Raw genomic sequence first — 17,947 nt, 5'->3', positions numbered from 1 at the left:
AATAGCCTGTGTTTGTGTTAGAAAATTATAAACAGATCATTTTAAACATGAAGACCTATGAACTTTTCAGGGATCCCAAAAAAGGTTTGAAACCAGTTAAAAAAATATGATGGCTCAAAAAATAATACTGCAAAACTAAAATATTTAAACAGCTATAAAATATAAAATTTAGCAACATTATTTCCTTTCATATTCATAAAAATGTCATTAATTTTGAAAATAATGTGTAAATTAGCTTTTCTCAATTCCAAGAAATCCCAGAGAATGTGTGATTACTGATGAGAAACCACAGCCTATTGTAACTAAGTGACCAACAGAGAGCCCAATTCTTAAAATCAATTACAAAAAGCTGTTCAAATTTATATTTTTAAATATAAAAATTGCATTTAATTTGAAATGGGATTACATTTTAATTTATTTGGTCTTGTGCAGGGTAGAATCTATGAACCTACAAAAATCTTAAAATTCTCTGACTTTAAGGTCTTCAGTAGTTCAGGGCACAGGATCTCAGACCATGCAAAGTAGCACATGGCTGTGTCAGGACCTGAGATTAGGGGTTACTGATGGGCCCTTATCAGTAGATACAGGATGCCACAGGCACTGGAAGAGAGTAGGCAATCGGGAACTCACAGGTTGAGAGGACACTGACATCAAGAGAAGTCTAGTCCTGTCGATATCCACCTGGCATCCCATTCACCATCACCACTACATTTCCGGGCCACATCTCTGACCACTTTTCACACTCCATTTTGATTCCAGCTAAGCAATGATTTTTATTTCTGCGTGAGTACATAATAAGCTCTAGGGTACTGGTGAGCCCTTGAATCTTGCAACTGAGTGGTGTCTGAGAAGTGGCAGAGATAATGATGCCTTCCATTTGGAGGGCCCTGACAGCCAGAAAGACACCCTTGAGAGGCAACTCCTTCTAATGAGGCCCACCCTTCTGCCACTTAACCCCTTACTTCACAGACAGGCCTCTCCTCATGCCCCAGAAATGTGACATCGATCAATATAGTTACATTCAACTTGCTATTATCTTGCTAAATCTGAGCTGTCCATTCTGTACTGATGGGTTCTTCTCAGAGTGATTGCTCTATATCTGGAACTCGTATTGAATTATAATAATAAAAACTTATTAGTCTCCACCCTTGCCCTAAAGGTGGATATCTCAATCAGAAACAGCAAACCTCATTCATTCCACCCATAATGCTCTCACCACCAAGCTCATTCTGCCACACACCATATTTCCCTTGCCCCAAGCAATGCTTGAAAACTCCCTCTCCTCCTAATTCCCCTAAATCATCAATAGTTATTTTAAATCCTGTTGTATTAACAAATTTAACTATGTTCAGGTGTTAAAAATAACTATACATAAATACATCACCAAGAAAATTGATTGATAAATGGACAAGGTATGAATATAGGTTAGAAAAAACTTACTATTAATATGAATAAGCAAAAATATTTTAACAGAGGTTGTTGACAAATCCTAGCCTTTTTAGACAGGATAGGACATTAGTATAAGCCATTACAGTAGCCCCCCCTTATCTGCAAGGGATACATTCTAACAGCCCTAGTGGATGCCTGAAATCATGGAGAGTACTGAACCCTATGTAGTGTATTTTTTTCCTATATATATATACCCATTATAGAGTTTAACTTATTAGGCACAGCAAGAGATTAACAACAATTAACAAATAATGATAACAGTACACTGTAATGAAAGTTAGGTGAATGGAGTCTCCTCTTACACCGTAATCACCCTTCTTGTGATGATCGAGAAGATAAAATACATAATGAGATGAAGTGCGGTGAATGACATAGGCTCTGTGATGCAGCAGTAGGCTACTACTGACCTTCTGAAGATGTCGGGAGGATCATCTGCTTCCAGCCTGCAGTTGACCCCAGGATAGTGAAACTGCAGGAAGTGAAACCGCAGATATGGCGGGGGTGAGGGTGGGGGAGAACTACTGTATTATCACACACAAAATTTGCATGTTGTTCACTGAAATTTTTTATGAGACTGAGGACCTTCAGATACTCAGTGAAAAAAAAATTTTTTTTTTCAACGTTTATTTATTTTGGGGACAGAGAGAGACAGAGCATGAACTGGGGAGGGTCAGAGAGAGAGGGAGACAAAGAATCGGAAACATGCTCCAGGCTCTGAGCCATCAGCCCAGAGCCCGACGCGGGGCTCGAACTCCCGGACCGCGAGTTCGTGACCTGGCTGAAGTCGGACGCTTAACCGACTGCGCCACCCAGGCGCCCCTCAGTGAAAATTTTTTTAATGTTTATTTATTTTGAGAGAGACAGAGAGAGAGTGGGGGAGGGAAAGGGAGAGAGCGGGAGAGAGAGAGAACTCCAAGCAGGTTTCCAGCTGTCAGTGCAGAGCCCGATTTGGGGCTCAAACCCATGAACTGTGAGACCATGACCTGAGCTGAAACCAAGAATCGGATACTTAACTGACTGAGCCACCCAGGTGCCCCTACTCAGTGAAATTTTTTTAACATTATAAAGGCAGTTTTCTCAAAGTAACGCTAGAATGTAGAATTAAAAAACTATATATTGTAAGATAATCCAAAATTAGTAAGGGAGAAATTGAAGATCTATAGTTAAAGATGCATTTTTCCATAACTTATTCCTCTATGCTTGAAGGTCACAGACATCTCACATTTTCTTTCTTTCTTCTCCAGCAGTCTCATTTCTGGTTTCCAGAAACTGTGCTGTTTACATAGCTGTTATCTAAAGTTTATTTTATAATTTGCTTTCAAGATCATAAATACAGTCCTTAGAATGCTGCGTTCATTTACCTAACTAGACAGATGCAAATGTATTTTTCACCAGGAAAAAAGGGCTTCTTTTAAGAGAAACTATTCATGAAATATGTCCTCTGCATTAATAGCTTACAACATCTCAGCTTATTCACTCAACTGGATCTAGATTATCATAGACTGAATTTTTGAAGGGTGATGATTTGAATTTCCGTATTTTGTATTAAATCACTTGCTACGTAAACAGAGAAGGCTATAGCCAAGTGACAACACCTGCAATGTATAATTCTAACTCAAAGAAGCACATTTTGGTCGAACTTGAGAGATCCATCAGGTTAGTGGTTGGTTGTATAGGAAGCCCTTGGGAAGAATGAGTACATTGTGAAGCTTTTGGCATACTTGTAAATTAGCTAGTGAAAGCTGAAGGCAAATGAGATTTTAGCCAGTTGATGACTGACCTACTTTTAATTTAGAATTGTAAGCAGGAGAAGGGGCTGTTTATAATCAGCCCAAATCACAGTAGTCATTAAGATATGCCCTGGAAATAGATCAGGGGTTTTGGAAGTCCCCAAACCTCCCAACTATTTAGTGTACTACACTCAGATGTACCAAATACTCTATTAGATGAAAAAATTTCACACAACTCCCTGACTCTAACCTGCTCCCAGAGACTAAGATAAAGGCTGCCTTGTTAAGCTCTGGCCCCAAGAAGTACTTTAGGACCCAGCTAGAGAATCCTATCTAACATGCACTTTAACTTGGGTGTTTTAAGAATGGCAATCACCTGATGGCCCATGTTTATGGTACTGTACTACTGAGAAGTCATGTGGCAAGGGATGCTGGTTTCCTAGACCCCATCAGATGAACTTTTCTCCTTTCTTCTTTTCTACGTTAAGTTCCACACCATTGAGGGATCTGAGGCCCCAGCTCTGCACTATCTATCTGTGGAAATTCTGAACAAGTATTTAATTTCTGTGGCCTTGGTTTCTTGTTGAGGTTTTTTGTTTTGTTTTTTTATCGATAAAACAAGAGGACAAAAAAAAAGGAGGCTCAACTCAGTAATGCCTAAGGTTCTTTTCTAGCTCTAAATATATTTTCTCATCTTTCTCCTTGGGATTTGCCAATACCAGCACCACAGAGCCCTTTGGTTGTGCTAACAAGAGCTGTTACTTTAGATTCAGTTCCCAAAATTAAGCAAATCACCCAAATTAAGTGGTGATATGAAGGCTGATTCAATGTCTGTGTTGCTCCCAAACAGATAAATATGTTCCTCAGTCTAGAATATGCTAAGCAAGACTGCACACACCTGATGGCCCTACTAAGTGTCCTAAAGATTCCAGACCAACAGGTATGGGGCACACTCACATATGGGGATAGAGGAAATTGCAGTTTAGATTTTCTTTTTGGAAGACGTGAGTTGTAAAAGCTTCACAAATGACTCTGATATGCCATCCATTTGGGAAACCACTGGGAAATGCAGGAGGTGAGGTAAAAGGTACACTTCTTTCAAATCAATAAACAGTAATTGTTAAATATTTTCTTGAGGGGGAGATAAATCTGGTGATAGCAACAACATTCACTTTGGGTAAGTTCCTAGAGGAAGGAGTGGGGTTGGGACATACCACCTGCTTTTCCCCAGGTCACAGAGGATGATGAAAGCTACATAAAGAGGAAAACAGAGAAAGAGGGTAGCCCTCAGCTGACCTCCCTCTAAACAGCTTTGTTGCAAGAGTTGGCAGTTACCTTGTTTTGTTTAAATGTGAGAGCCTATTTGAAACATGTTGAATCTTATAATTTGGTAGAATTCAAAAGCCTTGTTTTATAATGACACTAATACGAGAACTTTTACCTGTGGCATTAGAGAGGATAACCTCTTGCATTTTGGGTTGATTTGATTGAGGAAAATCAGGTACATTTTAACAGGCCTGGAATGTTTGGTTGCTTACAGAGTCAGATTGCTGCCATTGCAGAAATTCCAAGTTCATCTCAAGTACATAACATACAAGAAATAAAAAGTACCACAATCAGATTAAAAATTAAGTACATAAAATGGAGAATTAACAATGAATTTGAAAGGATTGTTGTGGTAGGCTGAATAAAGTCCACTTTATTAAAGTCCACTAAAATGTCCACTTCTTAATCCCAGAACCTGTGAATATTAATTTGTATACAAAAGGGACTTTGCAAATGTGATTAAGGATTTTGCATTGGGGAAATTATCCTGGATTATCCAGGTGGGCCCAATGACATAGTCACAAATGTCCTGAGAAGAAGGAAGCAGAGAGATCACTACAGAAGAGCAGGCATTAGTAATGATGGAAGGAGAGAGTAGTATGATGTGGCCACAAGCCAGAGAATGCCTGCCAGCAGCCTCCAGCCAATAAAAGAGGCAAGGAATGGATTTTCCCCTGAGCCTCTAAAAAGAAACAGGAACCTAATTTTAGCACTAATAAAACTGATTTCAAGCTTCTGACCTCAAGAACTGTAAGAGAAGTTTATATTAAGCCACTAAATCTACAGCAGACTTCAAAAATTAATACAATCACTGACTAATGGTCATCTCAAGGATCAGAATCCAAGATCTTCTTTTGCTTTGCAAAATTATGTTTAAAAAAAACCAGAAGCACGAAGTATTTTTAAAGTGGTTTAAATACTACCCAAATCAAGGCAAGCATATATTTTTTCCTATACACACCTGGTTTTAAAACACCGTAACTTAGAAAGAGATCATGTTTTCATTCATATGTGGATCTCGAGAAACTTAACAGAAGACCATGGGGGGAGAGGAGGGGAAAAAATAGTTACAGAGAGGGAGGGAGGCAAACCATAAGAGACTCTTAAACACATAAGAACAAACAGGGTTAATCGGGGCAGTGGGGGAGAGGGGAAAACGGGTGATTGGCATTTAGAGCACTTGTTGGGATGAGCACTGGGTGTTGGATGTAAGCAATGAATCACGGGAATCTATACCCAAAACCAAGAGCACACTTTACACACTGTATGTTAGCCAATTTGACAATAAATTATATTAACAAAAAACACTGTAACTTTGGGGGGGGGGGCAGAGAAGTAGGGATTTCCCTAAAAAATCAAAAGGATTCCATTGAATTACTGAAAGGGCACCTGGGTGGCTCAGTCCATTAAGCACCTGACTCTTGATTTTGGCTCAGGTCATGATCTCATGATCCTGAAATTGAGCCCCTGTTGGGCTCCAAGCTGGGTGTGCATGCAGCCTGCTTGAGTTTTTCTCTCCCTCTGCCCCTCCCTCATTCACAGGCACCCATGCACGCACGCACATGCTTGTTCTCTCTAAATAAATAAATAAGTTACCAGAATTGGATCTCATTTGTAATAGTGACCATACCCACCCTTTTCTCATCTTAGGAGTTTTACTATTCCTTTAACTCCTTCAGTTTATCTCTGAGGGATATGATAGAAAAATATGAGGACACAATCCCATCATTCCTACTTGATTTAAACTTAAAAAAAATTTTTTTTTAATGTTTATTTTTGAGAGAGAAACAGTGTGAGTGGGGGAGGAGCAGAGAGGCAGACACAGAATCTCAGGCTCCAGGCTCTGAGTGGTCAGCACAGAGCCCGATCTGGGGTTCGAACTTGGGACCAGTGATATCATGACCTTGGCCAAAGTCGGATGCTTAACCGACTGAGCCACCCAAGCACCCCAACCTCTTACTTTTTAAAATGTATTAGAGAGAGATACAGAGAGAGAGATCAGGGGAGAGGCAGAAGGAGAATCTCAAGCAGGCTCCAGACTCAGCACAGAGCCTGATGTGTGGCTACAACCCTGAGATGACCTGAGCCAAAATCAAGAGCTGGACATGCAATCCACTGAGCCACCCAGGCGCCCCTAATATCTTTTAAAACAATGTATAAAGCATTTAAAAAAAAAAAAAAAAGAACACTTTCTTACTAACTTCATGGATAGAAGTGCAGGATGTCAATTGTATTTAACTTTTGGGAATGTAGGTTGTCAAAATTAGTATTCTCTGCTTAATTACATTAGATTCTCCCATTTGATATAAAGCTTTGAGTATTATAAAAATAAATGTAAATAGCAGAAAAATCAAACAAATGAAGCAGCTAGATTTCCAGTCCACATAAAATACCAGGTATCCCCAAATGTTAAGAGTGAGTCTCCTAATCAAATCTTTTAGATGAGTAATCTAACCCTCTAGTGGTTTCACTTGGCAGTTATCTGGTTTTATTGTGTATACCACACTAATAATGCCTATTTTTTCAGAAGCCACATTTAGATCTTTAGACCATCTCAAATAAGTAGCTAAATGTGTTAAACATCAGTAGTGTCTTAGTCAACAATTAGCTGCACCCAAGAAATGAAAATCAACTTTTACTAAAACATTTGCATAGCAAGGAAAAACACCAAGAAACCTTTTAACTACACTTAAGTATTCAAAAGGTATATAAATAAAATGTAGAATTTGTGCAAATAAAATTATAGGAAGCCTTCAGGCAAAAAAACTGTCATCATGGGGCAAAATACCCAGGGAAAAAACAAATTAGTTCTATTACAATGAATTTAACATCAGTTAGTGGGTTTAAAACTGTAACATTACCCTGGGAATGCAAGCTGGTGCAGCCACTATGGAAAACAGTATGGAGTTTCCTCAAAAAACTAAAAATAGAACTACCCTACAACCCAGCAACTATACTACTAGGTATTTATCCAAGGGATACAGGTGTGCTGTTTCGAAGGGACACGTGCACCCCCATGTTTATAGCAGCACTATCAACAATAGCCAAAGTATGGAAAGAGCCCAAATGTCCATCGATGGATGAATGGATAAAGAAGATGTGGTGTATATATACAACGGAGTATTACTCGGCAATCAAAAAGAATGAAATGAACTTGCCATTTGCAACTACGTGGTTGGAACTGGAGGGTATTATGCTAAGTGAAATTAGTCAGAGAAAGACAAATGTCATATGACTTCACTCATATGAGGACTTTAAGAGACAAAGCAGATGAACATAAGGGAAGGGAAACAAAAATAATATAAAAACAGGGAGGGGGACAAAACAGAAGAGACTCATAAATATGGAGAACAAACTGAGGGTTGCTGGAGGGGTTGTGGGAGGGGGATGGGCTAAATTTGGGTAAGGGGCACTAAGGAGTCTACTCCTGAAATCACTGTTGCACTATATGCTAATTTGGATGTAAATTTTTAAAAATAAAAAATAAAACAAGTTAAAAAAACTGTAACATTATCCTTGCTAACAATGTAATCACGGATTAATTTTTTTTTTTAATGTTTGTTTTTGAGAGAGAGAGAGAGAGGGCACAAGCAGGGGAGGGGCAGAGAGAAAGGGAGACACAGAATCCAAACAGGCTCCAGGCTCCCAGCTGTCAGCACAGAGCCTGACATGGGGCTCAAACTCATGAACAAAACTGTGAGATCATGACCTGAGCCAAAGCTGAACGCTTAACCAACTGAGCCACCCAGCTGCCCTATGTAATCATGGATTTCTAATTTGATTCTATTAGAAAGCATTAACTCATTAAGAATTTAACTGAGAAACTGAGAAATGCAAAGTTAACACCTCAAGTCAGGGAAAATGTACACACAAAAGAGAACTAGGACACTTACAGAAACATAAAGTTAGCTACTTTCCCAGTTATGACAGGAGAAAGAGTGAGTTAAGAGTGAGTTGACTATAGGAGCAAAATTCATGGAAAGTTTTAATTTTGGGATCTATATTGGATAATCAAAAAAAAAAAAAAAAAAGCGCAGCCTAAGTTCCTTATTGCACAGAACTGCGAGTTTTCTTTTCCTCCTTTCTTAGATTTACTGTATAAATCAATCTTTTGTCACGTTAATTTTTTAATACCACTTATGTACATACATGTGTATTTTCAAAATTCTGTAAAGAGTATTAAGGAAAAACAGTAACTGTTTCATTTAGGTCTTATACCTAGTACAATGAGTCAATTTCATGGTACAATGAGTATGAGTAAGACCTCAATGTGAATACAAAAGCAAGCCTACAAACTGATGTTTTCTTTTTGGGGTATTTTTTTTTTTTATGATCAATTCCAAACACACAGTACAGGGAAAATGGAATGAGTAAGAAAAAACATACTTTATTTCCCCGTTAACACCAAGTCTTATTATTCAGAATGTGTTTCAATATACTTAGCCAGATCACCAATCCCAGCCACGGCCTTAGTTCAAATGTTTACTATGAAAATAATCAAGCAACAGAAATCCATTGTGAGACACCATCTAGAGAGAACAGCTACATTGCTATATATAATTTATTAACTTAGTAGTTTAGTCTCTCAATATTTAGCAAGTTTGTGTAAAAATTACTACTCCCATTGGTTTCTAGTGACATTAATATAAATGCATAATTTCAAAGTCAACATTGCTTTCACTATGAACACAAAACTTCTTAAAAAGATAGTTAGTTGTGAGTTAAAGTAACGACTGGCTGCTGGGATAGCACTGTTCAAGGCCAAATACACTGCCAGGCTTGGAAAGGCATAAATATATACATACACACTCAGTTTGCTATTTCCTACATATTTGCTACACGTCCTTTGTTGTATAGTATGGTATAAATTATTTCCTTAAATTTGAAAAAAAAAAATCAAGATGAATACATTTTCATCTTCATTTCAAAATAACCCCTTTAAATGAAAAAGTTCTCATTTGTTAATTCTGTTCAAGAGATGGATTTAAAATATTTTCTTCACTACATGTATAATTTTTTGCCCTATCTTAGTGCCTCATTACAACCAGTTTAGCAATAAGACCTCCAGTGCTTTGTTAAAAATTGCATTCAGTAGATGAAAAGGTTGTAAAATCTGCAGTTGAATCTTTCTCAAGATACTGAATTATAACAAAGTCAAAAAAATGTATGACCATTCAACACCCTTGGAAGCTGTGAATTATTGCAAAAAAAGACTCACATGTGCATATAATTCAAACATAAACTTTGTGGGGAAGGGATGTAAAATAAATACTACAATATTTTTCAACTCTTAAATGTTTCTTAGATGGTTAAATGAAAAGATTAATATTACTAACAGGAAGAATCAAACTATCTTAAAGAGTGCTTTCCGTAATTAGAACAATTTTGCAAAACAAAGATAAGCAAGAGCCTATGCCAATACATTTTTCCTGTAGTGTAATGTAATTGCTAATATGAGGTATAATCTGTAAGCAATTAATACAAATATAAATAGGTATAAGCCACACTAAATCACAGTCTGGTGAAAAGCTTCCCAGCTAATGTAGTTTGGGTAAGGAATTAAGGGAAATGAGAAGGGCAGGGCAGGTTTCCAGTGGGAACACCATTTACATGCCTTATCATTATCATCATCTTGTATCTAACAGTCCACTGCTGCAGAAAGGTAAGTCCTTTCCAAGTATGCTGGTCTAGAATATACTTTATGTAGCACAGTAAAATTATTTAGGTATTACTAATACTTCATTTGCATTTATATTTGGATTATACACATAATCATATATGTGTATCAAAAACTATAAACAGAATTTGAAAGCACTTTTCATCTCATTTTTGAAAAGTTAACAGTTAAGACTGAACTATGTACTACAGAATTTTCTAGAATATCTAAACTAGGGGTAAAACCAAAGGAAAATATTACTATTTCTTTAGTAAATGGCTTGTGTGAAACCTCAAGCTCACTCATCTTTTCATAGACAGGTTTATCTGATGAGGATTGTGATCCAATGATTGTTTAGCAGCAATTTTACCAAACTGTAAATTCTTTTATTAACAGGCATTATAAACAGATAATACTAATCTTATTTAAAAACCATGAGTGCCACACTGGTGAATATACAGCTCATGAATAACTTAAAAAGTATTTCCCGTTTTAAAAGGCAACACTCAGCATACAAAAACCTATACTAAACAAAGAAACTATAATATGGATACATGATTGATGTGTCTAAACGATATATATACAGTACATAATTATTGTTAATTATGTGATCAGTACATTTTTTTCTGTATGATTCCCTTCATGCTTCACTTTCCCCAGAAACTGAATTCTGAACTTCCTCTTCTAAAATTGGTACGATCAGGTTATCCTTGGACATCAAATTATATTTCATCACAAATTTAGTAAACCGGTGACACAAAAATGTTTCATTCTGTAGGGAGGAAGAAAAAAAGATATTTTACTATTCAAAACCAAAAAAGCCTACATGTAATATCCATGTATATTACTGTCATTCTGATAAGAATGCATCAGGATAATTAGTGAAATATACTTACTTCATATTCATCAAATATCTGCCGATGATGAAAATAAGCATGTGAAAATATTCTGTAAATCCTACGGCATACTGATCCTAGTTTTGCTACAGATGATTCCTTTATGCTAACCCTAGAAATAGGAAAGAAATCAGATTCATAGAGCTGGACAGATCTTAGGAACAATGTTGTCTAATCTTCTCAATTGACAAGTGTGGAGACTTAAACCTTGGGGAAAAAAGTGACCAGTGCAAGGTCACAGTGCTAATAAGTGGCAAGAGCAGGACCAGGACCCCTCCCTGTTCCTTACTCCTGGGCCAGTGCTCTTTCTACATAACCACAGTGCCTAAGATACTCAGTATTGTAAGCTTTGAGACTTTATGAAAGTTCAATGCAATTAAATCCCCAACAAATCAAAATTTCCTAGAACATAACATTTTACCACATTAACACTTTGTACACTACAGATGATTAAAACTACTAAAAGGAATTATTGCTTTATTCTACAGAATTTGATTTTTTCAAATAAAAAATGCTTGCATATTTTTGATATTAAAAAATATATACACGATACTGAAGCAAAAAATAGTATCTTTTAACATATTTTATATGAGCTCTTTGAAGTTGATATTTGGGGCGGCGGGGGGGAATCTCCAAATCTATCCATCTGATAACAAGTGTCTTCATAGAAAAAAGGCCAGTAACAAACCTCACTAATAATATATTACAATATGCAGAGCCTTCTTCCCAGATCTTAAAAATCTGTAAGCAAGGATAAGGAATCCTTCAAAAACAAGCAGTCCAGTCCAACTTAGGAAATTGTGCTCTTCAGGCATGCTGTCTAAGAGGAGGCTAGCTCTATCACAGAGATTCAAGAAGTTAAGTGTGTAAATACCACAACTCTAAAGCAGAAGAGTGACAGCCCTGCAGGAAGTACCCTTGACTAAACTGGCCTGTGAGCTTTGCGAGCCAAGTCCTGCTGCTTTTAGTTTAACCACAACCTTAATTTCAAAATTTGAGTAATTCTCAACTAGCTAAATATAAAATAGCTAAAAAAAAAAAAAAGTTTAAAGAACACAATTCATTAAGCAGCAACCTAGTTTGTTTTAATAAAAACATCAACCTTTTAAATCAAATCCAAGAAAGTTTAACACCATGTTTACAAGTTTTATTTACCTGCTGGGAAAATATTTATTGCTATTCAGAAGACATGCAGCACCATCAAGTGTGTGTCTAGTATAGTCTATTGCAGGACACTATAAAGGAAAGAATATAAAAAATGCATCAACATAGAGCTCTCCTCTTGCATGAGGTCTGTTATGAAATACTTGTCTTATTCCAAAAACATGAGCATGTCTGAGGAAAAACGTCTTACGATATCAGAATGACTATAAAATTTAATGTTACAACAAAACTACATTAAAAAAGAACAGGTGAAATTAATTTTAATGATATAATTTATTTATCTACCCCAAATTATGTCAACATATAACTGATACAAAAATTATTAATGAACTTCTTTGGGGTATTTAAAAATTAGCAAACATGTAATTCACATACCACAAAATTTCTTTTAAAATGTTTATTGCTTTGGGGAGCAGGGGGCAGAGAGAGACAGAGAAAGAGAGAATGAATCTCAAGCAGGCTCCACACTGAGCTCCGATGTGGGGCTTCATATCACGACCCGAATGGATGCTTAACTGACTGGGCCACCCAGGGGCCCTGGCAAAATTTCTCTTTTAAAATGTACAACTCAGGGACACCTGGGTGGCTCAGTCGGTTAAGCGTCTGACCTCAACTCAGGTCATGATCTCACAGTTCATGAGCTCAAGACCCATGTTGAGCTCTGTGCTGACAGCTCAAAGCCTGGACCCTACTTTGGATTTTGTGTCTCCCTCTCTCTCTCTGCCCCTCCCCCATACACATTCTGTCTCTCTCTTTCAACAATAAACATTTAAAAAATAAAATAAATAAAATAAAATAAAATAAAAACTCAGAAGTTTTTAATATATTCACAAATTTATGCAACCATCATCAACTACATTTCTGAAAATTTTCATCACCCCAAAAAGAAACCTAGTATCAATTAGTGGTCACTTCCAAATCTCTCCTCCCCCTAACTTGAAGCAACAATTAATCTACTTTCTGTTTTCCATGGATTTGCCTATTCTGGATATTTTCTAAAAAATGGGAGTCATATGTGGCCTTTTGTGTCACTTAGCATTTTTCCAAGGCTCACCCATAGTGCAGCATGAATATTACTTCTTTTTTCAATTCAAAGTCTTTTTAAACTTTGTTTTTTTTTTTTTTTTTTTTAATTTTTTTTCAACATTTATTTATTTTTGGGACAGAGAGAGACAGAGCGTGAACGGGGGAGGGGCAGAGAGAGAGGGAGACACAGAATCGGAAACAGGCTCCAGGCTCTGAGCCATCAGCCCAGAGCCTGACGCGGGGCTTGAACTCACGACCGCGAGATCGTGACCTGGCTGAAGTCGGACGCTTAACCGACTGCGCCACCCAGGCGCCCCAAACTTTGTTTTTAATATATACAAAAATGCTGTAATCCCTCATAGACTTCATTCTTTTCTATGGCTGAACACTATTCCGTTGTGTGCATGTATCACATTTTGTTTATTTACTCATCTTCAGTTGATGAAAATTTGGTCGTTTCCATGTTTGGCTATCATGAATAATGTGACTATATCAGTGTACAAGTTTTGTATGGACACATGTTCTCATTTCTTTTAGGTATACACCTAAAAGTGGAACTACTAAGTCATATGGTAACTATGCTTATCATTTTAAAGAACTTCCAAACTACTTCCCAAAGTGGCTACAGTATTTTATAGTCCTATCAGCATTGTATGATGATGCTCCTTTCTCTACATCCTGGCCAACACTTGTTATTATCTCTTATATTTTGATCACTCTAGTAGGTGAAGTGTATGCCATTGTGGGGTGTGTCTTTTCTTTTTCCATTAAAAAAAAAGTGGTAAAATACATTTAAGATGAATTCTGCCATTTCAACCTTTTTTTTTTTTTTAAGTTTATATATTTTGAGACAGTGTGTGTGGGGGGAGGGGGGGTGGGGGGGGACCAAGATAGAGGGAGAGACAGAATCCCAAGCAGACTCCATGCTGACAACAGACAGCCTGATGTGGGGCTCAAATTCACCAACCATGAGATCAGGACCTGAGCTGAAGTCACGCACTGAACCGACAGAGCTACCCAGGTGCTCCCTCCCCTGTCTCAACCTTTTTTAGATGTACAACTCAATGGCACTAATTACATTCACTATTGTGCAACCATCACTTCTATGTATTTCCAACCAAAGGTTTTTCATCATCCTAAACAGAAACTCTGTAAACCATTACGCAATAATGTCCCATGTCCACTATCCCCCAACCCCTAGCAACCTCTAATGTACTTTCTACATCTATGAATTTGCTCTTTATAAATATTTCATGTAAGTGGAGTCATGTAACATCTACCCTTTGGTGTCCGGCTTATTTCACTCAGCATAATGTCCTCAAGGTTCATCAACACTGTAGCATGTTATCAGAACTTCACTTTTATGGCTGAATGATATTCCATCCTGTACATTCCATTTATCCACTCATGGTGGTTTTGATGATTAATGAGCATTTTTTCATGTGCTTATTGGCCATTTGTTTATCTTCTTCAGAGAAAAGTCTATACAAATCCTTTGTTCATTTTTAACTGGGTAATCTTCATTTTTTTTAAGTTTACTTATTTGAGAGAGAGAGTGAGCATGTGCATGAGTGCACGCAAGTAGGGGAGGGGTAGAGAGGGGAGATAGAGAAGATAACCCCAAGCAGGCTCCACGTTATCAGTACAGAGCCTGACACAGGGCTCGAACTCATAAACCATGAGATCATTACCTGAGCCGAAATCAAAAGCTGGATGCTTAACTGACTGAGCCATCCAGGCACCCCAACTAGGTAGTCTTTTAATTGCTGAGTTGCAATAGTTATGTATCTGGGTATCAAACCCTTATAGGAGATATGATTTATAAAAAATATTTTCTCCCATTCATAGACTGTCCTTTCACTTTCTTGACAGTGTCCTTTGAGGCAAAAAAAATTTTTAGTTTTGATAAAATCTGAGTATTTTCTTCTATTACTTGTGTTTTTGGGGTCATATCTAAGAAATTATTGCCTAGTCCAAGACCATGAAGATTTACACATATGTTTCTAAGAGTTTTATAATTCTAGTTGTTATATTTAGGTTTCTGAACCATTTTGAGCTAATTTTTGTATAAGGTGTGAGTTAAGGGTCTAACTTCATTCTTTTGTATACAGATTACCTAGTTCTCTCTTAATGACATATTTGATGTCTTTCTGTACTCTTTGAAAGGGTATTTTATTTCATACTTTAAGCATAACTCAGTTTGGACTACCAACATTAAATGCTCTGTAGCTGCATGTGGTTCATGACTACTATTGTATCAGCATAAATTTAGATCTTTGATTGGTTACTGGAAGAAAAAAAAAACTTTTTTGGAGTTGGGGGAAAGGTTTTATCTTGTTTTAGCTGCTTCCCTCCATCTCTCTCCAATTAACTCTCAGTTAACTAATCCTATTTTGTATCCTTTGTAACAGCAAAAAGTTAGCAAAATATACAAGGTTACAAAATAAGAAGGAATTTGTTCACAGGCTTTTATAAATTCTATTTTGCCAAATATATATTTATAATGCTACTGCAGTCTGCATGTGACTGAAAGGGCTAGCAGATGATAACAAGTTGTTGTTGATAACAAGTTGTCACTCTATCTGTTGCAATGACTCTTTAATTCTCAAGAACATTGAGTAAAATCACCATTGGTGCTGAGTACCCTGCCTCTTCTACTTTACAATCTTCCCTGTTCTTTTCATCTGTAAGAACAACTTTCTTAGTTCCTAATTTGTTAGTTGCTGTTATTCCTGACTACACAATTATTCTAAGAGTTCATAAAGTGTCCTTTCAAGATTTTCTTTTGTATTTTTAAAGAAATTCCTTTGCATACAACTTACCACTTGAAAATGCCACCATCATTCATCCTCCCTTGACACAATTCAATGGAGCTGGTCTTCAGCAAACAATGTTACAATTCTAAGACTCATTCACAAGACCTAATGCTGATAATCATCCTATCTTATATTACTAAACAAGAAAAAAAGCAAATATGACAATGACAGTCCATATAAATCTCATAATACATCACAAACTGGGTATCTTTTCCACTCTAAAGTGAGAATAATGCATCTTTACCATTTGCCAAAATGAAACTAGCCTTCTTGATTCAGTTTCCTAATTGCAATTATCACATAATTCACTATACTATGTAGCCGATTTCAATAAATTATCAATAAAACTGCTATGTGGATTTTCCCATATATAAAATGATAATATAGGGGCGCCTGGGTGGCGCAGTCGGTTAAGCGTTCGACTTCAGCCAGGTCACGATCTCGCGGTCCGTGAGTTCGAGCCCCGCGTCGGGCTCTGGGCTGATGGCTCAGAGCCTGGAGCCTGTTTCCAATTCTGTGTCTCCCTCTCTCTGCCCCTCCCCCGTATGCTCTGTCTCTCTCTGTCCCAAAAATAAATAAACGTTGAAAAAAAAAGTTTAAAAATAAATAAATAAATAAATAAAATGATAATATTGCTTCAATTAACTAACACCAAAAGAGTAACACCCTGAATGAAATTAGTCATCCAAATAAGTCGTCCAATAAGTCAACTTGTCTACTTGCTTAGACAAGTACCAGATACTTCTTATTTTGGAGAACTTGCCTTTTCATTTTTTTTTTTTTTAATATGAAATTTATTGTCAAATTGGTTTCCATACAACACCCAATGCTCATCCCAACAGGTGCCCTCCTCAGTGCCCATCACCCACTTTCCCCTCCCTCCCACCCCCAACAAACCTCAGTTTATTCTCAGTTTTTAACAGCCTCTTATGGTTTGGCTCCCTCCCTCTAACTTTTTTTTTCCTCCTTCCTCTCCCCCACGGTCTTCTGTTAAGTTTCTCAGGATCCATCTACATAAGAGTGAAAACGTATGGTATCTGTCTTTCTCTTTATGACTTATTTCACTTAGCATAACACTCTCCAGTTCCATCCACATTGCTACAAAGGGCCATATTTCATCCTTTCTCATTGCCAAGTAGTATTCCATTGTATATATAAACCACAATTTCTTTATCCATTCATCAGCTGATGGACATTTAGGCTCTAAAAATATGGAACGCTTACGAATTTGCATGTCATCCTTGCGCGGGGGCAATGCTAATCTAGTCTGTATCGTTCTTCCAATTTTAGTATATGTGCTGCCCAAGCGAGCACAGAACTTGCCTTTTCAAATAAAAGAACATCAGATGTGAATTTTGCAAACAGAAAGTCACTTGTCTTTAAGCCTTAGAGGTCTATCAATAAAATGATCATTTGACAGTCTATAATTCTGCAGAATTGGCCTAACCCCAATTATTTTCAATGAGTTTAAGTATCCAAAAAAAAAAAAGCACTATGGATTAAAAGGAATGCAGATCAAGGAAAATGCAATGCATAGTTTAAACAAACTAGCTGCAACTTTTGAAATAACTAAGGAAAACTGAATATGTACTGGATATTAGATAATATGAAGGAATTACTTGTAACTAAAAATGTTCTATAAACAATTGCTACTTCCTATACTCTCACCATGACAAAAACTAAATGAGGAGAAAACAACATGAATAACTTTTTCAATGTAGGGCCAATTATGAAGAGGAAAATCATTATGGTGGGTTTCAAACAAATAGTAAGAAATATAAGGGGTGCCTGAGTGGCTCTATTGGTTAAGTGTCTGGTTTCGGCTCAGGTCATGATCTTATGATTTGGGAGATCTAGCCCCGCGACAAGCTCTGTGCTGACAGT

General features: G+C 37.0%; 1 protein-coding gene and 1 non-coding gene across 3 annotated transcripts in view; both read right to left on the bottom strand.

The window, feature by feature from the left end:
• Nucleotides 1–8,872: 8,872 nt before the first annotated feature.
• Nucleotides 8,873–17,947, bottom strand: part of LOC123599273 (MOB-like protein phocein) — a 45,215-nt gene continuing 36,140 nt past the window's right edge. For both annotated transcript variants that reach the window (XM_045480627.1, XM_045480626.1), the window contains 3 exons: nucleotides 12,213–12,292; nucleotides 11,058–11,169; nucleotides 8,873–10,933 (listed from right to left, as the gene is read on the bottom strand). In XM_045480627.1, the coding sequence (XP_045336583.1) occupies nucleotides 10,802–10,933; nucleotides 11,058–11,169; nucleotides 12,213–12,292 (324 nt within the window). In that variant the 3' untranslated portion in view covers nucleotides 8,873–10,801. The remainder of the gene's footprint in view (nucleotides 10,934–11,057; nucleotides 11,170–12,212; nucleotides 12,293–17,947) is intronic.
• LOC123600151 lies at nucleotides 17,269–17,377 on the bottom strand. Its single transcript, XR_006713529.1, has one exon. It is a non-coding gene; the product is annotated as a U6 spliceosomal RNA (small nuclear RNA).

The sequence above is a fragment of the Leopardus geoffroyi genome, chromosome C1 (assembly GCF_018350155.1).
Source record: "Leopardus geoffroyi isolate Oge1 chromosome C1, O.geoffroyi_Oge1_pat1.0, whole genome shotgun sequence".
NCBI classification, from domain to species: Eukaryota; Metazoa; Chordata; class Mammalia; order Carnivora; family Felidae; genus Leopardus; species Leopardus geoffroyi.
Note: the sequence above shows the minus strand (reverse complement) of the source record. Positions and strands in the feature narration are given on the sequence as shown.